This window comes from Salmo trutta, chromosome 31 (assembly GCF_901001165.1).
Source record: "Salmo trutta chromosome 31, fSalTru1.1, whole genome shotgun sequence".
In the NCBI taxonomy this organism is placed as follows: domain Eukaryota; kingdom Metazoa; phylum Chordata; class Actinopteri; order Salmoniformes; family Salmonidae; genus Salmo; species Salmo trutta.
Window position 1 is genome coordinate 2,577,349 of NC_042987.1, and position 23,377 is coordinate 2,600,725.

Genomic DNA, 23,377 nt, shown 5'->3' on the forward strand with positions numbered 1-23,377 from the left:
GAAAACATAACGGTCACGAATCTGCGCTCAATTTATTCTCTATGGCACTCAGAGGCTGTGGGTACAGCGAAGCCTATAATCACAACAATTATACCGCGTTCACGTCCTGTCAGAAACTGGGAAATGTCCATCTTGCTAACCTAGTCAGACACCTGAGTTTCCCACTTGGGAGGTACATGTACCAGATGTTTTATTTAACCTTTATTTAACTAGGCAAGTCAGTTAAGAACAAATTCTTACTTACAGTACATTGACGGTCTACCCCGGCCAAACACGGAGTCAACTAATGGAAAGCTCTAAGCAAATAACTTACGTTCATTTGAATGAACACTGGGCCTCATAACCGTTGCGTATATTTCAAACTAAATATCTGCATGCGGCAATTCTGAAAAGCATGCGCACTTACAAAAATATTACGATTCATAAACTTGGTGCATGCCAAACATACGCATATGTTATAGACTTGACTCCATTCACCTTTTATGGTGACAATAATGCCCTTTATTTGTATAATTTGCAACTATTGGAATTAGATCATGGCAGTTTGTAAAAGAAAGAGCAATGGCAATTTATCACATTTCAGTAGAGGTGTAGGCAGAATGCTTTATTTCAAGATTTGAACACGATATCCCAGAACCCCCAACTCTCGTTGGTAGTCGCCGCTGGCATGACGTCAATTGATTTTGTGGCTGTGTTATCTAGTGGAAACGCAGTGTAGACCATTTTGACTTTGTGGCTGTGGTAACTAGTGACAACCCAATAGAGTTGGGACATTTGAGATCGAGGATGCTGATGCAATATCAGTTACGGACAAGATATAAGATAATGGTGACTCCATTTTTACCAACAGGTACTAAAAATGTTATACATGTTGTAATATTCACGCTGTCAGTCATAAAGGTAGCTAGCTAACAACATGGTTGATAATAGTTACCGTGAATTTCCATGCCTGGTTCAAGACAGCAATATGACCAGGGGTGAAAGTAAGGCTGTATGGTTCGGTATGGTGTCCTGGCAAAATAAATACTGTGGGTACGCCGTACCAGTAAAACATGAGCCAATCACAATAATTGTTAAAATGCCAAGACAATTGTAGGCTACTACATCACTTTTTTTTCCATTACCGCATGTCAGAGGCATGAAAACCGTGCAAATGGACTTGATAAAGGGTGGTATAGGCTACGCTCTAAAAATGCTATGGTTCCACGAGAACACTGAAATGCTGCCAAGGCAGAGATGAGTGGTGACAACGAGATGTGCGCGGACAACATTGGACACATACATTCTGGCCTCAATTGTTGGTACACATGGGTGGTCCCATACCAGGAAGAAATGACATCTACTTTCACCCCTGAATATGATGATAGCTTTAGTACATTTGTTATCACACGTGCATAAAAAAAGCAGCGTAAAATAATGCATTTTGACGATCATAGCTCTGCATTCATTCCAATTTGTAAGTCGCTCTGGATAAGAGCGTCTGCCAAATGACGTAAATGTAAATGAAAATAATCTTGGCATTGGAATGCATTCAAACCTTTGACCTCAAGCCTTTGCCCTTCTGACTCCAAGATAAACCAGGTAGCTAATAATATTACTGGAATGGCTCCTTGATTCTCGAGAGCTATGGCTATGAAGATGTTGTGTATGGATTGTAGAAGTGTTATACTCGACTCTTCTGCATGAAAATCCTTATTGGTTATACATAACAGACCATGTAGTGAACAATACAATCCTAATAAGTGTTGTGTACATGTTTTTTTTTCAGTACGATCCCAGTTTTGAAGTGCTGGACAGGAAGACCTTGAAAGGGCTGCCTGACTGCAAGAAGAGGCTGGCCGAGATGAAGGTTAGTAAAAATATTTCACTTGTGGTACTGTTCACCCATTTCACAACATCATATCACAGAACATTTTGCTGAATTGTGTAATTTCATGTTGCTTTTTTTCTTATCTTTACAGGCTAAATTGCAAGAACTGTCCTTTGAAGAAAGGGGAGAGGTGCTGGAGCTGGCCGCTTTTATCTACCGGCCTGGAGTGATTTTTGACATCATGGAGTACCGAAGAGCTATCTCAGGGTCTCCTGACAACCTCGCTGGTGCACCTGCATGAATTGCAGGGAGACTCCTGCACCTTACAATACACAACTGCTGCCATTTCACCACTGTAATATTCATATTATTTATTAGCAAGTACGTTTACATAACAGGTTAACACTTTCCACAACTACACTGTACTTTATTCTTCATTTAGATCCCAATTAGGAAAAATACTCAATTTAGTGATATTTTTGTAAGTCGATTTTTGTGTGAATTTTTCCTTGGTCTGGGTGATATCAGTTGAGTACTTTATCAGAATGTTTCCCTTACACCAAAGCATGTGAGCGGAGTTGAGCGGTTTGAAATCCCACTCATCGCTCATGGAGCGGTTTCGCACTGCTCCAGCCCTCCATTTCCTTTCCAACCACTCCGCTAAAGACTGCTCTGCACTCACAGGAAAATAAAAAAACTCATCATGCAAATCTTTTTCACAACCGAGAGGACAACTAACACTTACATCTTGTTGCACAACGCATTCGCCAATACTGGACGATGGTTACAAAGGTTGTAGTCAAGTGCTGCCAGTAGGGTTCCAGCCTCATTGACTGGAGACGGAAAAGCAAACCACGTATGTGAGTATTTGATTCTGGAAGGACTCCAGCTCAGACGTAGACCTAGATCAGGATTGGCCTACTCCAGTCCTCGGGGCCTGATTGGTATCACACTTTCCCCCAGCCCTAAAACTATCACCGCTGATTAAACTAATTGCATTCTACACTGAAGACCATGATTAGTTGATTATTGGAGTCATGTGTTAGCTGGTGCTGGGGCAAAAGTGCGTCATCAATCAAGCCCCCAAGGAGTTGACCATCCCTGACCTAGATCAGAGATAAAACTAGCTAGTTTTAAAATGTTGTGTTGTACAACAGCTGACTAAAGATGGGGCATTCAGATCAAGAACATGAGATGTGAAGCTGAGAATGTTTCCACGGTAATGGTGCCACTTCACAATTCCATTTTGAAACTTTGAAACAGAGTTGCCACTTGTTGTAGCAAACAAGTGTCATGAAATACATGCATCAGAAACAGGGTACAGTTTTTGACTGAAATGTCAGCAAGCCAGGCTACCTATGTACAGCAAAATAGCTAGCTAGCTCTCTTCTTGGCTAGTTAACTAGCTGCTTAGCTGAAACACAGAATGTTAGTGAACTGTTATTTGAATGGCTAAATGGATCCTTCTCGTCGCAAGATTGTGGCTAAAGTTGACATGTTGAATCTTGAATACTCCAACCAATGACATGAGACGTTCTAAAGCGGGACCGTTCGGATCAAACAAACCGTTGAGTCGTGTCTCGTCTTAAGTATCTGAATCTCATCAACTCCTTTAGTTCTCTCCACTATATGAACACAAATCTGAGGTTTACTCTCGTCTTGGCCCGGGCTCTATTGCCCCTCGCGTCCGCCATATCGCTAAGCTAGCTATCTCCTTTACACGTTGGCCATGAGCTCAGCTAGCTAGCTATCACACCGCTTCCTCACTGACGGAAAACATGTCACTCATTGTGCGCTCCAGAAAATCTGGCGGGAAAATCAAACCTGACAGGGATAATGAATACAGTGGTTCACAGGCAGGCTAGAGGCGCAATATTGTTACTGTTGCATAACATTGGATGACTAGTGACTTATTGGAGCTTTTGAACATAGAAAAACTATGAAAAGTTACATATTGCAGCTTTACATTTTTATGCTGTATCTAGCAAAAGACTGCCATTTCTGAAAGAGAAAACGTTGACAAACTGTTGTGGACCTGTCAGCAGAACGTTTGAATTCACAAATGTTTTGCGTCGACTTTCCCCCCAACCTATATATGATGGACTGCCCACGAATTCTGAAACATTATCTAGGGCAGGCTACGCATTTTTGTTGCTGTTGCAATTACAGTACTTACAGTAGCATACATAGGCCTATTTCAATGTAAAAGTTAAACTGTTCACGTGCTAAATTCGACTGTGTATTATAAACCACGCTGCATATGGGATTGCAAAACTTAAAATACATACAGCAATCTATTTACTACGCTACTTCGGGAATATGAACCCATCATGGCCAGAAAAAGTTAGGAATTTATTCTGTAACGGTTATGAAAATAAAATAAATAGGAAAAATATTCCTATGATCCTATGTACCAACCCACATGACCTTTGTTTTGGAGGTGTTCAGAACAAGGTTAAGGGTAGAGAAAGCTTGTTGGACACTAAGAAAGCTTTGTTGTAGAGCATTTAACACAAAATCAGGGGAGGGGCCAGCTGAGTATAAGACTGTATCATCTGCATATAAATGGATGAGAGAGCTTCCTACTGCCTGAGCTATGTTGTTGACGTAAATTGAGAAGAGCGTGGGGCCTAGGATCGAGACTTGGGGTACTCCCTTGGTGACAGGCAGTGGCTGAGACAGCAGATTTTCTGACTTTATACACTGCACTCTTTGAGAGAGAGGTAGTTAGCAAACCAGCCCAAAGACCCCAATACTCCTTAGCCGGCCAACAAGAATGGAATGGTCTACTGTATCAAAAACTTTAGCCAAGTCAATAAAAATAGCAGCACAATATTGCTTAGAATCAAGGGCAATAGTGACGTCATTGAGGACCTTTAAAGTTGCAGTGACACATCCATAACCTGAGCGGAAACCAGATTGCATACCCTAGAGAATATTATAGACATCAAGAAAGCCAGTCAGTTGATTATTGACAAGTTTTTCCAACACTTTTGATAAACAGGGCAAAATAGAAATAGGCCTATAACAGTTAGGATCAGCTTGATCTCCTCCTTTAAATAAAGGACAAACCGTTGCTGCCTTCCAAGCAATGGGAACCTCCCCAGAAATGAGGGAAGATGAGCTGGCACCCATGAAAGGGAATAATGACTCTGACAGTAGGGGGCAGGTCTGTGCATCATCCTGTGTGGGTGGCGGCTGTGCAGGACCCTTGTATCCTGGGGTTGGACTTTCTTAGGAGCACAGGCTGCCAGTTAGACCTAAATAGGGGCACACTGAGCTTCCAGGGAGGGCTGGCAATCACCATTGCCCGTCCCCCATGTCACATTCACACAACCCAAATATCCCCTTACTCCAACAGTTAAAGCAGCATAGACTCATTGCTGTCCCCCCTCCTCCATATTGGTGTGTTACATTCCCCCAGCTAACTTCACGACACATCCCTCCGTGAGCCCGGGCCGCGCCCCCCCAGCCCAGCTACCCCAGATGGGAGAAGAGAGGACACTGTCTGCAGTGAGGGAGATATGGGGGAGGAACTGTGTTGGTCTTGATCCCGAGCAGCAGGAACGGTTGTGGCAGTTGCTGTTTAAATTCAGAGACAGCTTTGCGCTGAGTGAGGAAGAGGTGGGTCAGACTCATCTGGTGCAGCATGAGATCAACACAGGTGATGCTCGGCCCATCAAGATGGGTCCCCGCCATATCCCAATGGAACGCCAGGAGGCGGCAGATAAGGCTGTGTTGGAGATGCAGCGGGCAGACTTCATCGAGCCCTCAGCCAGCCCCTAGGCGGCACCAGTCGTCATGGTTCCTAAGAAGGGGGGCAAGCTGAGGTTATGTGTGGACTACAGGTGGCTGAATGAGGTAACCAGGAAGGACTCATACCCCTACCACGTATCGATGAGTCGATGGACTTGGTTAGGGTCCTCCTGGTTCTCCTCACTAGACCTCCGCAGTGCTTACTGCCAGGTGCCCCTCTCCCCAGAGACCAGAGCCAAAACTGCGTTCTCCACTAACAGAGGACACTGGCAGTTCAAGGTCCTGTGCTTTGGCCTGTGCAACGCTCAAGCTACTTTTGAGCGTTTGATGGACAGGGTGCTGGATGGCATCCCCCCGACAGGAGTGTCTGGTATACCTCGACGACATCCTGGTCCATGGCACCTCCTTCCAGTCAGCCCTGCGGGCGCTACGGCGTGTGCCGGAGAGGGTAGTTGCCGCAGGCCTGAAGCTCCACCCCGAGAAGTGCCACTTCATGAGGTGAGAGGTGTCCTTCTTGGGCCACCAAGTGGGGAAGGCAGGTATCAGCACCATGGAGGACAAAGTGGGGGCTGTCCGACACTGGCCCCACCCCCACCGACCAGCATCAGCTGAAGAGCTTCCTGGGCCTGGCCTCGTACTACAGGAGGTAGTACGAGGCGTCGCTGAATCGCTTGTTGCCGAAGGACAAGGCCTTCACTTGGACAGTGGAGTGCGACAGTGGAGACCCCTGTGCTTGCCCCCCCTGACCTCACCTTGCCCTTTATCCTGGACACAGACACAAGCAATATGGGCATGGATGGGGTGCTGTCCCAGGTGGGGCCAGAGGGGGAGAGTGGTGGCATACTTCAGCAAAACATTCAACAAACATGAGCGCCGGTACTGTGTCACCTGGCGTGAGCTCCTGGCTGTTGTGACTTCCATCAAACACTTCAAGTACTAACTGGGTGGCCTGCCTTTACTGTAAGGACTGACCACTCTGCTCTCCAGTGGCTCATGTCTTTCAGAGAGCCAGAGGGGCAGGTTGCACGCTGGTTGGAGGAGCTTCAGCCGTACGACTTCACAGTGGTGCAAAGAGCAGGGGCACGCCACTCCAATGCCGATGCCATGTCCCGTCGGCCCTGTACTGCAGATGGGTGCAGCCACTGTGAGCGGAGAGAGGGACGTGAGAGGGAGAGCTGTGTGGGGAGATGGGTTCTGTGCCACAGTGTGTCGGGTGAGCGGGCCTGTCTGCTGTGAGCTGCAGACTGTCGACGTGGCTGAATGGGGGCAGCACCAGGGACGGGACACAGACCTACAGCCAGTGCTACAGTGGGTAGAGGCACAGTTGAGGTCACCGTGGGAAGAGGTGGCAGCGCTCTCACTCGCGACCAAAGGGTTGTGGTCAAAGTTTGAGAGACTGAGGCTGGCTGATGGCGTGCTACAGCGGGCAAGGAAGGAGCCAGCTACGGGAGAGGAGAGGTGGCAGGTGGTGGTCCCAAAAGCACTGCAGGAGGCTGTGCTCCAGAGCACTCATGGGGGTGTGGGGACTGGACACTTTGGGGTCACAAAAACCCTCCGCCGCCTCTGTCAGGGCTTTTACTGGGGGCAGCACAAGAGGGATGTGGAGGACTTTTGCCGCCGATGTGACAAATGCACAGCGAGAAAGGGCCCTCCAGGCCGTTCTCATGCTCAGCAGGAGGTGGAGTCTTGGACAGCGGAGCGGCATGCCCTGAGGACCTTGGGCGGGTGCTTGTCCCAGTCATGCTGGTGTTTGGCAGAGACGATGGCCAGCTGCTGTCCAAGCATTTTGTTGAAGGGAGTGGAAAGATAGTGGAAACCGCTGGGTGCTCATGGCCATTGGCTGGGTGCTCATGGCCCGAAGCCAATGCTCTGCCTGACCAGGAGGCAGAGACCATTGTCAACAACCTTGACAGCGGGAATGTTCAGCAGATTTGGAGCTGCGGAGTCCATCCACAGTGACCAAGGATGAGTCTCGTGTGTTCAGATTTTATTAGACACATGCACCAAATACAACAGGTGTAGACCTCACAGTGAAATGCTTACTTACGAGCCCCCAACCAACAATGCACTTTAAAAAAATACGGACAAGAATAACAGATAAAAGTAATAAGTAATTAGAGAGCAACAGTAAAACAACAATAGCGAGACTATATACAGGGGGGTACCGGTACAGAGTCAATGTGCGGAGGCACCGGTTATTTTAGGTAATATGTACATCTAGGTAGAGTTATTGAAGTAACTATGCATAGATGACAACAACAGAGAGTAGCAGCAGTGTAAAGGTGGGGGGGGAATGCAATAGTCCATTTGATTAGATGTTCAGGAGTCTTATGGCTTGGGGGTAGATGCTGTTTAGAAGCCTCTTGAACCTAGACTTGGTGCTCCGGTACCGCTTGCCGTGCGATAGCAGAGAGAACAGTCTATGACTAGGGTGACTGGAGTCTTTGACAATTTTTAGGGCCTTCCTCCGACACCGCTTGGTCGAGGTCCTGGATGGCAGGAAGCTTCGCCCCAGTGATGTACTGGGCCGTACGCACTACCCTCTGTAGCGCCTTGCGGTCAGAGGCCGAGCAGTTGCCCTAACAGGCAGTGATACAACCAGTCAAGATGCTCTCGATGGTGCAGCTGTAGAACCTTTTGAGGATCTGAGGACCCATGCCAAATCTTTTCAGTCTCCTGAAGGGGAATAGGTTTTGTCGTGCCCTCTTCACGACTGTCTTGGTGTGTTTGGACCATTCTAGTTTTCCTAGCCACCGTGCTTCTACACCTGCATTGCTTGCTGTTTGGGGTTTTAGGCAGGGTTTCTGTAGAACACTTTGAGATTTCAGCTGATGTAAGAAGGGCTATATAAATACATTTGATTTGATTTAGTTTGTTGTTGATGTGGACACCAAGGAACTTGAAGCTCTCAACCTGCTCCACTATAGCCCCGTCGATGAGAATGGGGGCGTGAAAGCTAATAACGTTAGTATTTTGGACAACCAAAGTCAAAATGATTGATGAAATCGAAGTGTGTCAGCTATATGGTGATTTGCGATTCATAACTTCCATTTTACCGGTACTACCAGTAGTAGTAGGCCAACCGATAACACCAAGACGGAATGAGTTTGAAGTGGATGCGCTGCCGAGAACAGCTAGCATGTCCAGCAAAGTACATCGCCAGTGGCACGCACACACTTCATGCAGATCAGCAGCTCTACAATGATGTGATCAACTGTCTCCCTGGTGGGGACTTTTCGTGGCAGCCAGACGAGACAATAGAAGGATGATGTGGTGAGCAGAGTTACCAGGGGCAGAGCCAGAGGGGTGTCCGGGGTGACACAGACATCTGACGTGCCACACCGACATTTCATTCGCTACTGGCAGGTTGATGCTGATTGACATCTTATTTCACCTCTTATTGAAAGAAGCATATATTTTGACGTTTGGCGGCGCATTTTTCAAATCGAGGACGAGAGAATATTAACGTTAGTTGCGAGATACAGAAGAATAAAAAGAACATACAGAAGAAGAGAGAATATTTCCACAGCTCCACAAGCTCTTTTCACGATTGGCGAAAGCATCATATTTGAAGTAAGTTTTAAGGTTTAGCATCGGGTTTAGGTTTCCTGAACAACTTTTACAAAAGTTGAGTCTCTGTGTAAGTTAACCTTTGGCTCCATTAACAGACAGTTAATCAGATAAGAGAGATCGGTTTCCAATTTAGCCTAACATTATGTTTACGTCTGTGCTAGTAATACACGCGTATATAGTGCAGTGTCGAAAGTTACAGTATATGAATGTTTAGCTAATGTGGGGTAACTAGTAGGCTACAGCTGTCAGTGTTCAGCAAGTTAACATTCAGCAATTTGAAATCCATTAACTCAATTCGATTTTCGTACTTGAACTCAAAATGAACAATTTATTGTCAATCTGTTAACGTTACTCAAAAGGTTAACACAATTTGCAGATAGCCTGTTTTGCTATCGTAAAGGTGTAAGAAATTATAGCTAGCTAAGTTACTGCAGAGTAGGGCTAGCCATGATCTAACTAGTAACTGGCTGGTAGTTGATTTTAAGGTACAGTTATGATAATTGGGATTTGTAATTAAGATTGGACTAAAATGTGGGTAATTGGATGCTTAGATGTAACCATAGACTGTCTTATTTTTGCATAGGGTCAATTAAAAATGAAAAGAAATGGAGAGATATCAGACTTATTTTTAAAGAAGCACAAAGAGGCAGATCAGTTGCAAACAGACCCCAGCCCTTGTTTCACCACCGGACTCCAGACAAGCTCCCTACCTGAGGCTAGTCAGAGTCAGTGTGGTCAGACATCACAAGGACCCAGTCTACCACCACCAGGTCAGAGCATCTACCAGGCAGTCAGTCACATGCCCAGTTCAGAATTTAAGTTTAGCTTCAGTTTGTAATAGATGATTTTGTCAGATTAAGCATCACTTTAAAATGTTGGCTGTTGATTCATGTGTACTTGTTTTGATGGCTGTGGCATTTTTATTGTGATTCTACACTAATGGTTCTTGTGTTATTGTAATGTAATAGATGTATCAAGGGATGACACAGAGACCTCTGGCTCTGAGCAAGACAGTGAGCCAGAGCTGCCAGGAGATGTCATCGAGCCCCTCCCAACTGCATCAAGCACCAGATATGCTGTTCCAAAAGGACACAGTGGTATGCCAGGACTTTCCTTTAACCTGTTAGGAACACCAATATCCAATGGTATAGAGTGGCGCGAATTACAAATACCTCAAAAATGCAAAAACTTCAATTTTTCAAACATATGACTATTTTACACCATTTTAAAGACAAGACTCTCCTTTATCTAACCACATTGTCCGATTTCAAAAAGGTTTTACAACGAAAGCAAAACATTAGATTATGTCAGGAGAGTACCCAGCCAGAAATAATCAGACACCCATTTTTCAAGCTAGCATATATGTCACAAAAACCAAAATCACAGCTAAATGCAGCACTAACCTTTGATGATCTTCATCAGATGACACTCCTAGGACATTATGTTATACAATACATGCATGTTTTGTTCAATCAAGTTCATATTTATATCAAAAAACAGCTTTTTACATTAGCATGTTTTGTTCAGAACTAGCATACCCACCGAAAACTTCCGGTGAATTTACTAAATTACTCACGATAAACGTTCACAAAAAACATAACAATTATTTTAAGAATTATAGATACAGAACTCCTTTATGCAATCGCGGTGTCCGATTTTAAAATAGCTTTTCGGTGAAAGCACATTTTGCAATATTCTGAGTAGATAGCCCGGCCATCATGGCTAGCTATTTTGACACCCACCAAGTTTGGCATTCACCAAACTCAGATTTACTATAAGAAAAATTGGATTACCTTTACTGTTCTTCGTCAGAATGCACTCCCAGGACTTCTACTTCAACACCCAATGTTGTTTTGGTTCCAAATAATCCATAGTTATATCCAAATACCTCCGTTTTGTTAGTGTGTTCAAGACACTATCCGAAGGGTGACGCGCCGGCGCGTATCGTGACAAAAAAATTCTAAATATTCCATTACTGTACTTCGAAGCATGTCAAACGCTGTTTAAAATCAATTTTTATGCAATTTTTCTCGTAAAATAGCGATAATATTCCAACCGTTCAAACACTGAAATAAGAAAATGGAGTCATCACATGCACGCGTGTGCCAGTGTCACTGTTCTCAGAAGTACCACTCTCCAAAACTCCTACTGTTTTTCGCCCAGAGACTGCAGAATTCTCATTCAATGTTCTGGCGCCTTCTGAGAGCCAATGAAAGCCTTAGAAAATGTCACGTTACAGCAGAGATCCTGTATTTTCGATAAAGAGGCTACAGAAGGCCAAGAAATGGTCAGACAGGGCACTTCCCATATAGAATCTTCTCAGGTTTTGGCCTGCCATATGAGTTCTGTTATACTCACAGACACCATTCAAACAGTTTTAGAAACTTTAGGGTGTTTTCTATCCAAATCTACTAATTATATGCAAATTCTAGTTTCTGGGCAGGAGTAATAACCAGATTAAATCGGGTACGTTTTTTATCCGGCCGTGAAAATACTGCCCCCTATCCCAAACAGGTTAAACTACACATTTTAGTTAGCAGCTGTTAGTATCTAATCTTGTTGATCCCTTAATTATACATTTCCTTAGAGATATGACACATTATTTAACGTGTATTTCAGACATTTCAAGATCCAGAGAAGAGGGTCCTGTACAGCCGTGTTTGAAAACATTTCCCAGAACTCAGCATGGTACTAGAAAAGGGGCTTTCAACAGCTCCTGGTATAAGGACAATTCATGGCTTGAATATTCTGTAAGTCAAGATTCTACTTATTGTTTCGCCTGTAGACATTTTTCTCTGCCCAATACACCTGAATCTGCCTTCACATCACAGTCAGGTTTTTGTAACTGGAAAAAGGTGCTGTTTAAAGATTCTGGGTTTAAGCTCCATTCGAAGGCAGAGCATCATATCAATACTATGTATGCTTGGAATCAGCATGAAAAGGCTATTGACAGCAACTTATCAATGTTAGATGTCATAAATGAGGACCGTACAAAGAAAGGAGGAAAAGTGTACTTACATTAAAACAATTACATATGTGCTGCTATTAACTGCCACTCAAAATATAGCGCAGAGAGTCATCGAGAGTCTGACTCTCACAACAACGTAATTTTTTGACAATCTTAGAAGGAATAGCAAAGCATGACCCTCTCATAGAGAAAAGGATGAATGCATGTGGCAATGTTAAGTACACAAGCCACCAAATCCAGAAGGAAGTTCTTGAGGGCTGAGCTGAGATTGTACAACGTGAAATAATAAGACAAGTAAAAGAAAGGGAAGTTTTTAGTGTAATTGCAATTGAAACCAAAGATTTAATTAAAAAATAACAAATGTCTTTAGTTGTGAGGTACTATTACAATGGGGCCACCCACAAAAGCTTTTTACACTTTCAGTCAGCTGAAAGCTTAGATGCAGCAGGCCTCAAAAATGATAATTGATTGCCTTGAAAAACATGATCTGGACTACAGAAATAATCTTGTGGGGCAAGGCTATGACAGTGCATCCGTCATGAGCGGAAAGCATTCTGGTGTGTCTGCATGGATTAAAAACGGCAAGATTTGCATTTTATGTGCACTGTAATGCACATTGTTTGAATTTGGTTCTTGTCGATGCTGTAAAATCAGTGCCTGAGGCAGTTAACTTTTTTGCTCTCCTGCGGAAGCTTTATAACTTTGTATCTGGCTCGTACGTTCATCTCAAGTGGCTTGCAGTTCAGAAAGAGCTGTATCCACAGCAGCAGCCCAGGGAACTACAGAGACTTACGGATGTAAGGTGGGCATGCAGATACATGGCATTACATAATCTGAGGGACAGGCTTCCAGCAGTTCTGAGAGTGCTACAGGATATCACACTTGAAAATAGTGGTGATAGATCAGTGGAGGCAAGGGGCCTTCTTTCTCAGATTTACATTTCATAGGGCTTTTGGTTACCTTCTGTAAAGTGCTTGGTGATGCTAAATGTCTTTCTGACATGCTCCAATCAAGCTCTCTTGACCTAGCAAGGGCTGTGGATCTAGTAGGTGCCCTTACAGACACATTACAGGACCACAGAAGTGACGGTTACTTTGGAGAACTATGGAAAGAGGTTGAAGAGATTGCAGAGCACTGCAAAATAAGTGTACAAACAGTGTGTAAAAGACAGCCAAGCTTAAGATTTCACGACTCATTGATGAGCACTGTAGGACAGAAAAATTGTGACCAAAGTGATGGTGAGCGCTTCCAAAGAGCTATCTTTTATCAGGTGCTTGACAGTCTCACAGCTGAGCTGCAGAGGGTATTTCAAATAAGAATTGCGACATAATGCAAGGGGTCCAGTCTCTCAACCCAAAGAGTACAACATTCTTGAATGAGGAGCCCCTGTTTGCCTTTGCTCAGACCTTTGAGTCAGATTTAGAGGACCTCAAACATGAGGTTCATCAAACCAAGCGGCTTCTTGATAGGAGAGAGAAAAGTGGAAGGGATAGACCGCCTACTCTCCTTGACTTTGTTGTGTTTCTAGAACCTTATAAAGAGGTCTTCCATGAGCTATTTCGACTTTGTAAGGTTTCTGTTGTTACATCAGTCAGCAGTGCTTCTTGCGAGAGAAGCTTCTCAGCTTTAATACTGATTAAAACCCACCTTAGGACAACAATGGTTGATGACAGATTAAGTCACCTGGGAATTCTCAGTGTTGAGTCAAGGAGGGCACGCTCCCTCGACATGGATGAGTTTGTGAAACATTTTGCCAGGACTCACCAGAAATTACCTAGGATAATTTGGCACTTAGTATCCCACTTAATATCCCTCTGGTCATGATTAAAACCTGCACTGTGTACTAGCTAGTACACTGACATTCTAAAATGATACATCCAAAGGGTATCATGTCACACAGATTTCATTTGGTCTTGATTAGGCCAATTCCAAAACTTTCCTTTGCTATTAGTTAGCATAATATATATGAGCATAAATATGATACTGTAAGTTTTTAATATTGATGGGCACCAAAATAATTTTTATTTTTCCAAGTCCATTTATGCTTAATACCTGGAATGTCAAATTGCAGTGTGTTTTATTTGTAAATGTACTTTTTTTGTAAATAAACTATGCAATTTATGTAACACACAAATGCTATCTTATCTCCTTGGTACTTGAGCTTTATTTTCTGAAAATATACTTATAGACCCAGATTATATATTAATGAAAACAGTGAACCAAGTCTCTCCAGTGTGTGTGTGTATGAGAGAGAAAGGGAGAAATTGAGCTGCAGTTCCGAGGTAGAGACACTGACTATTCATAGTATGTTAAAGAATTCTAGTGAAGTAACCCTTTTGGACCACACTATCTGCCACATTGAAGAACTCTGGGTTAAGTGAATTATCACTTCTACCTCTAATCAGCAATCATAGGATTCATTCATGCTCCTTAGATGCCACGTTAGGGTTACACACACTAGAAAGGACAGTCTATGATAGGCCTTTATATTTGTATTGTATTAATATGTTAAAGCCTTGTTAGGCTATACAATTAAGTAGATTAAAGAACAGATAATTTCCCAAATTTCCCTTTTTTTCCCAATTATTTTTTTATATGAAAGGATGTATAATAGAATGCAATATTATGTGAATAATGTTCATTCATGTTAGTGTATTAATAATAATAATAATCTGATAATCAGACTGAAATGTAATATTTCTCCTATTTTTCATGTTCATATTGACATTCGTTACCCGATTATCAAAAGCCCTCTGGTATATGGACCCCCCCCATCTACAGACGTTCAAAGAGAGAATCTTAGCCATACCAGACAGATTCCTGCAATTACCACAAGGCTGTGGATCCTACAACAGATACCAGGAAACACGACACAATGCACCAAAACGAAGTTAAGATCAGCTTCGGGATCATTGCAGTCAGCTCTCCATCTCAATATCCCAGCCCTGGGCACACCGGAATCACTTCACAGGTATTTTAATGAATGTATTGTGTCATTTTTCTATATCAATTAAGTTTGTGGCACACTACTACTTGTAGATTAATGTCAAACATACTGTGTCTAATATTGTAAAATGTAACCATTTATTCGGGAAATGTAAAACCTTTATTTTCAAAAGTAAGTCTAAGCTTTATGTTTTAAACCTCTCAACTAAAACTGCCTGTATTCCTTGTTCACATTAGATCTCAGAGAAGATGTGGTGCGTCTAACAGAGTCCATAGCAACTGATTTATCCCACTTGGAGAAGGTGAATCAAGCAATGACCAGACGTCACCAACAGCCCACTCCACCACCTACACCAGAGTCAGATTTTTTTATGCTACACTGTGAGAGCATCATGCGGACCGGTCAGACCCCAGTACAGCACTCTGTTTCAAGCTTTGGAGAAAGTGCCCCAATACCACCCCCTCTTTCTACTGGACTTTTCTCCTGAAGATAGATTCCAGAGAAGGAAATGGATTGAAAACTTGAAACTTCCATTGACTTTCACTTTGTACAAGTATGCCTGTGGTAACTACCTAGGCACTCTGACATTCATATGGAAGGTAACCTCACATGGCACTGGTGTTCATGAGACCAGGCTTCTGTCATCTCCACCCTGAGAAAATAAATACCAACATACCTCACTAGAGCAATGCAAAAAGCATTCCTGTACAAATACGCACATGCTGCCAAAGTGAACAGCTACTTCCTGTCACGTGTGCTCTCTCTGGCTTCTAGGTTATGGTGCACAACTGTCACCATCGTTACGTGCACCTGCGCGTTATCAGACTCACCTGGACTCCATCATCTCCCTGATTACCTTCCCTTTATATGTCACTCCCTTTGGTTCCTTCCCCAGGTGTTATTGTTTCTGTTCCAGCTTCATGTCTGTGCGTTGTTCATGTTTCTTGTTTTGTATTGTTTCGTTTTTCTATTAAATTATTCACTTCTCGACTCCCAGAGCACATCATTACACTTCCTGAGAGAAATGTATCGGTTTCTGACAGATGACAAGAGTTCAGCGAACAATGATGAACAGTGCCCACTTGATGAGAGAGTATCATTGTTCCTCCTTGATGGTGATGACCCAGACCTGAAATGGATTTGAGGAAGCTGAATGGCAAATAACAATCCTCATTCCAGGCCTTTTGGGATGAAGCACAGAAGTATTTTAATGAATACACAGCTCAGGTCAGCTCAGCCTTTTGCTATATCAGTTGAGGACTTGCGTGACACAGTGGAAAAGCGTCTTAACCAGAAATTAAAATCCCATCAATACAGTGGCTAAGACTGCAGTTTACACCCAAGAATCCATGGTTCATGTCTGCTCTCCAGTACATAGGAAGGTTTGACCTCAAGTTCATGGTCCAGCCTCGGGTGATAAGGGACATCAAGACTCAAAGTTTGTTGCAGTACAGTGGAACTACATTAAAAACAGTTTGCCTGCATGTGGCAGAAGGACTGTGAAATGTTATGTGTGGATGATAAGGCAATCATCCCTGTCGGAGAACCTGGCCAGCCTATAGGGACCTGTAACAGAGGCAGACATCCAAGCATTGCTCCTGTGAGTGGGCCAGTTCTAGCAGCTGCCAACCATGATTACCACATCAGCGGACTTGTACCATCTGTCGACTTGTACCATCTGTAATGTTGATCCCAGCATCTCCATCTAGTTCATTCTATGATGGGAAAATTAATGTCACTGTCAAGGACAAGCTTTTCCAGCCATCCAGCCCCTTCGACACAGTTAAATCTCAGCATCCTCAGAGGAGAGAACTACAGTGAAGATGTCAATCTTTATTATTCAATCTGATGGTGGGCCAGATCACAGAACCACATCTGTCTTTGTTCAAGCATGCCACACACTCCTGTTTGCTCAACTGGATCTTGACATGATTATGGCCTGTAGAACAGCACCAGATGACAGCTGGGCCAACCCTGCCGAGAGAGTTAATTCCCTTCTAAACTTGGGGCTTCAGGGAACAGCCCTGGCGAGGGAGAAGATGGAAGAATCAAATAAGAAGCGTGTGAAGAAGTGTAGCACAATGACAAGCCTACGTAAAATAGCCACCAAACAGCCAGACCTGAAAGAGGATTTTGAAAAGAGTATGCATCCTGTTGCAGCTCTTGTGATTGGCCGGTTTGAGCGCCTTAAGTGGAAAGGAACCCACGTTGAAGTACATCAGGACGCAACACAGGAAGAAATTGCCAGTATTGCACAATTCAACATCATTAATACAGAAGTTGACATGATGCATGACCTCAGCAGAAAAGACCTTGACAAGGAACAGTACAAGCAATTCCAGAACAGACATTTCAAAATGTCATAATACATGGTACAGATCAAGAAATGTGAGGGAGAAGATCCATGCTGGTACTGCTTAATGAATCCTTCATGCTTGCCAGAAGAACAATTTATGAAATTAAGGTTTGTGCCTGATCCAACATTGACAGCAGACAGACGTGAGCACCAGAAATGTGATGATCTGTACAGCTTGGACACCACTGACAAGGATAGGCCTTTACATGTGGTTCAGAGATTTTCCAAGAAGACAATCCATATCATGAGCAGATAGTTGCTTTCAAGGGGCTAACCTGTGGAATGCAAGCGGAGATGCAGAATTACTCAGCAATCAGTGTTATTCCCAGATGTGTGTGTGTCCATTGTGGATGTCCAGATTTTCTTGAGGGGGAAGAGTTGGTGAGGCTCAAACAATTCCAACATGTCAGGCCAATGTGCCCAGTTTGTAAGCAAGAAGGAAAGCAGTTCATTACGAGAGCTCCAATAAATCTTTTAAAAAATGAACGCCCTAGAGACCAGAATAAACAACAAATAAAGGGCAAAACACACCGTGCTGTTGAACAGTAAAAAGCAGCAGGTGATTGTGCTATTGCGTCTGACCACAGAACATTGGCCGTCATTTTCATTTCCAGATGATTCTACATTGTTTGTTGACACCCAGTAGGTGATCTACTGCACACGGCCAACTTTAGTTATGGTGTCTTGTGACGCTGTTCTTGATTTTTATCAGATTTTTTTTAATCAGGAAAATAAACTGTCACAAGTTATGCTTCCCATTGTGGTTAATTTCTCATGGTTATAACAACATTGCAACATCTGTGCCTAGGACAATGTTCCTAGGACAATGTGGTAAAGTACTTCCTTATGCACTTAATTTATATATATACACATTTATTTTTTTCGCTCGCCTCACTTTTCTGGGGGGAAAATCTGTTAAACAGTGAATACATTTTGTCTGTCCTAACCATACTATTTGTGACAAATGTAGTATGTTTATTGGTCATAGTATGGCTATAGTTAGTATGCCAAAAGTTCCCGAATGTCGTACATTTGCCAAGCAGTGGACACTATTTCCTTGCTTTTGAGGCCCATAATTCAATATTTCAGAAAATGGGCGTGGCTTTAAAACATTTTCAGATTTGAAGAAAATGGCGGAAAATATGCAGCCAAAGTCTGACGAGAGCGGATACATATTTATTGCTTTAACTAATTATGACAAATGTTGAACAATGTAATAAAGTAATGCCTTTTCAAATAAGTTACGTTACACGTTATGTTGTCTGACAATTTCTTAGCTACGCTAGCCTTACGAACAGCATAGCATATTATTACAGCAGTTGCTTGTATGTACCGGTATGTTTGCTAGCTACAGTCCTAACGTTAGTTGGCTGCTAATACATCGAACTTGCCAGTATATTATGGACGTTCTCAATGGACATTGTTAATGAAGTCAAAATGAAGTCATAAGATGTCTAGCTAGCAATTTGTTAGCTATCCTAACAAGCTAGCAAGAAGTTGCATATTTCAACTTCCAGTAGACAGGCAAAGCGCTAGTACACTCAACTGAAAGGATACTGTTTGTTTACAGTATAGAAAAATGAACTAATAATATGTAGTATTTACTATTGTATACAGTATGTTAGCATGGGTACTCGAACAGCTGATGTCTCAAGTTTGCAGGGTGATGAACACATTCTCACGTCAGGTTTTTTGCAGTAACTGGCGCACGCACATTTTTGGGGTATATCTTGTATGCAAGCACGGCTTATAAATGAGGCCCCAGGTGACTAATATTTGCGTTGACTGATGTTTTGGGTGACTGCCCCTTTAAGAAATCACAGAACTAAGCCCTGGTTCGTGACGTTAGTTGTCTTGCGTTGAGAAACTGCAGGAAACGCCAGCCATAGAAGAGATCACGCTTTTTTAACACCGTGGCACAGTACAAACAACGGAAAATGTGCTACACGTTATATTATTAATGTTCGGAAACGGCCGCTCTCTTCGGATTCTTACCAGGACCTTCGGAGACGACCCTTCGAACGCGTTTCCGCCGAGGGATTTGACAACTCCCACCCTTGAAAGAGCTGCCTTTCTGCAGACTGAAAACATCGGGTGGGTAGAGGATCCGTGGAGAGGGGCTGTCTGTTTTCTGAAGCCATGAGGGAGTATAAAGTGGTCGTGTTGGGCTCGGGCGGCGTGGGCAAATCTGCATTGACTGTCCAGTTTGTGACGGGATCCTTCATTGAGAAATACGACCCCACAATAGAGGATTTTTACCGAAAGGAGATCGAGGTGGACTCGTCTCCCTCTGTTCTGGAGATACTGGACACGGCGGGGACCGAACAGTTCGCCTCCATGCGAGACCTGTACATCAAAAACGGGCAGGGGTTTATTTTGGTCTACAGTCTGGTCAACCAGCAGAGCTTCCAAGACATCAAGGCGTTGAGGGATCAAATCATCCGAGTGAAAAGATACGAGCGAGTGCCCATGGTATTGGTTGGAAATAAAGTGGACTTGGAAGGCGAGAGAGAGGTCTCTTCCGGGGAAGGCAAGGTGCTGGCTCAGGAGTGGAATTGCCCGTTTATGGAAACTTCTGCCAAAAATAAAGGCTTGGTCGACGAACTGTTCGCAGAAATCGTGAGACAGATGAACTATTCCTCATTACCCAGCGGTGGAGATCGCTGTTGTTCTTGTGTTCTTTTCTAAGAAAACATCTTTAAGTTTGCAACTGTGATTGTTATCTAGCTAAGTAAAACTCATAAAAAACAAGGCCTGTTTTGATAACTTGTTGATAACAAAAGTATACGGCCTCTTTTTGATAATGCGACCGTCAGTATTATTGGAAAGCTATTTGCACACACAATCGACGATGACAACAATTTATATTGAAATAGCCTAAAAAGTGTTTACATGACAAAGTACTTGAATGTTTGAGATTTAAAAAAAATATCACACCGCTTTGTAATTGACACTTTTTCTGTAAACGTGCCTCACTGGGAATGTCTTATTGTAAAACCTAAGAGACACTTTTTTTTGTTATGGAACTTTGGTGGGGTTTGATTACTGTTGAGTTGTACTTTTTCATGGTTTCTGGGCGGGTCCTTCTGGCCTGGAGAGGGATTAGGATTAATCCCTTTGCTGAACAGGGATTGGTCACTTTTTGTGTGGATTCTGATGGGCTCAAGGCCCCCCCCCCCCCATGAGCAAAAGCTCTGTTTGGATTTTTAGTGTCAAATAAACCCCAGACTCGGTGAATATGCACTGGTCACTGGAACTAGCCTAAACCTGAGCAACTAATTAAAATGACTAAACATCAAGAAATTGTGTATTACCTGCAGAAAAAAAGTCCTACCAAGATGTGTTGTCAGGCCATGGAGTGTTGTGGATTGCTTTTTTGTGTTTTTCTTCAGGATTTGGTAACGTTGGATTTAACTTCCCCTGCTCGTCTCACTCTTCAATGTGCACAAACAAGGACCTTACTGATGTGACATGGGGGGGAAACAGGACCCCATGTCAAGTGCCTTCCTAAGAAATACACCTATGTCTGTATGTGCCAACCAAGGAGCCCTACAATCACAACAGTACTTTACCTTTTCATTTCAGTTGGGCTCATAGTGAAAGAGGGTTACTTCCGGGCTGTTCCGTTTCATTTTAATTACTTTTTGACCTCACTCCTTTTTGATTTGAACTAAACTATTCGTACACATTTACCCATGGAAGAGGTGGTCAGAAAGTGACATTTTGGAACTGAAAGCCAAAACATTCAGGAGATAGAGGTGCTCAAAGTTGACCAATTTAGCATACCCCAACATACCATGATACATTTCTTCATCACTGGAAAATATAAATGGTTGAGTTTGATATCATTTAAACGCTTAACAGGCTTGTAAAACTATTTAAAAAAAATAAACATTTTAATGTCAATTATCTAAAATGTGTAAACTCCAATTTACATATTCTGAGGTATATGTGTTGTGCCCGCCATCAGTTGAGACACAGCATACTCTTAAATACAGGTTGGGTGCCATTCGAATCTTTAGAAATATAATTCATAGAATGGAACAATCCCTTCAGACCAGTGGAATTTAGCTGGTGCTACACCATTGAAATTGACATTTTTACTTTCACAAAGATGGCCACCGGTCCACTCACCGTTGAATGTCAACTTAAATGGGAATGTCTATTCTATTACGTATATTTCTATGATTTCAATAGGTTTCATATAGAATATTGACAGTGTAATTTCAAACAACTGATATTCTAATTCATGTCAACATTTTTTGATGTGCGGACAAATCATCTTTGTGGTACCATTTGAAAGCTGAAATTTCTGTTATTCCCATTTTAGTACATTTAGCCAAAACATGACACCCACCCTGTATTCAAGAGCATGCTGTGTCTCAACCAATGGCAGGCACAATACAAACGCCTCACATTATGTAAAACAGGGTCTATGCTAGTACAAATGCGAAAAATGAAAAAGTCGAAGTTGATGCTTTTGTAGATAATTGAATTTAAAAGATTAAAAAAAAAAAAAAAAAGACAAATTAAGAAATGATTAAATAGTTTGACATCCCTGTTTGTAAGATTTAAAAGTGTTAAACCCAGCTGTTTATATTTTCCAGTGATGAAGACATGGTGTTCAAATCAAAAAGGTGTGCGGTTAAAAAGTGATTTGAAATAAAATGTAATGGCCCTTTTTGTCTTTTTCAGTGAGGAAGTTGAGGTGTAGATGGAATAACAGTTATTTCAGGGCAAAGTTTGGCCTCTCCCCCCCCCCCCCCCCCCCCCCCCCCCACAATGGTATTCCTTCACTGAGAGTATGAACCCAAACAGCTTTATGTTGTGGGTTCAGCAAAAAGTAAGCCATGTTTGTTTTTATCTTAGAAATAGTTTCTTTTTGAAATGTGAATTCCTGATTTCAATTGTAATTTTGACCCCAGACAAGCCTTTTATCACCCACTTGTCTGGATTGAACAACTTTTAATACAAAAGGCATTTTCTGTAAAGTTTTGGTGTGTACTCTTCATTCTGTTGGTGTGGTTGTGTGAATGCTTGTGCACCAGCTACACTTGAACATGTGTTGTGTAATCATTAGTGCGAACAGTTGCATTTTGCAACGAAAACAAGTTTTTATTGGACAAATTCAGGTAGGTCCCTCCCTGTTTCGTTCCTATGGCATCCGTTTAAAGAAACGTTTCGCAACAGAATTGGCGTAATGAATACGCCTGTGGTCATTGGCATTAGGCATTGTATTTCTGATTTACTTTTGCCTCATACCTCAGGGCTTGGCCTGACTCTTAACAGACCTCTCCCTTTTCAACCCTTCACAAACCTCAACAAATAACTTAATTTCCACCCTATTTCATAAACATGTTGATCTCTTTAAATTGCTTTGACACATGAATTCCTCTTTGCTTTGTCAATGGTTGAACATAAACAATATTTTTCTGTGGTATAATCAACCTATTCAGTAGGCTTTTTCCTCCCTCCAGCTGTTTGAGTAGAGGGCAGGCTGGGTGTTCAGTTGGTAAGGGGTACTTCCCTCTTCCCGCCACATGTTTTCTGGGTAGAGGGAGTCAGGAGGGCACAGAGGGTACTTTCTGTGTCTGGAGCCAGGCCGAATCAGCAGCAAACAGACGGACGTTTGTGACACTGTGTGTGTGTGTGTGTGTGTGTGTGTGTGTGTGTGTGTGTGTGTGTGTGTGTGTGTGTGTGAGAGTGAGAGAGAGAGAGAGAGAGAGAGAGAGATGCAGGGACGAGTACTGGGAAACACACTCAGCAGAGAGGGTGAAATCAGATGTGTGGGGGTGTTTGTGTTTGAAAGAAGCAGAGAGACTGATTTTCTGAGAAGTGCCAAGCCCGAGTGTTTGGGGTTTGTATGTGTATGTGTATGCCCATAAAATGAACAGTCAAAGCTTTATCATGCTGAGTGGTTGGAGGCAAGACATTCCATAAATTAAGGTAGATGTAGCATAGTCATGG

General features: G+C 42.9%; 1 protein-coding gene and 1 long non-coding RNA gene across 2 annotated transcripts; both read left to right on the plus strand.

Annotated features, from left to right (window-relative positions):
* Positions 1 to 740: 740 nt before the first annotated feature.
* LOC115169337 (uncharacterized) lies at positions 741 to 2,520 on the plus strand. The gene is made up of 3 exons (XR_003870848.1): positions 741 to 850; positions 1,769 to 1,849; positions 1,962 to 2,520. It is a non-coding gene; the product is annotated as an uncharacterized LOC115169337 (long non-coding RNA).
* A 16,733-nt stretch (positions 2,521 to 19,253) lies between these two features.
* On the plus strand, positions 19,254 to 22,401 carry LOC115169336 (ras-related protein Rap-2b). Its single transcript, XM_029724859.1, has one exon. It carries the CDS (start codon positions 19,550 to 19,552, stop codon positions 20,096 to 20,098), a length of 549 nt encoding a protein of 182 aa, XP_029580719.1. The 5' UTR covers positions 19,254 to 19,549; the 3' UTR covers positions 20,099 to 22,401.
* The last annotated feature ends 976 nt before the right edge of the window (positions 22,402 to 23,377 follow it).

What these genes read in the sequence shown, in the direction of transcription:
- LOC115169336 (XM_029724859.1), top strand. Translation starts at nt 19,550, where the DNA reads ATGAGGGAGTATAAAGTGGTCGTGTTGGGCTCGGGCGGCGTGGGCAAA.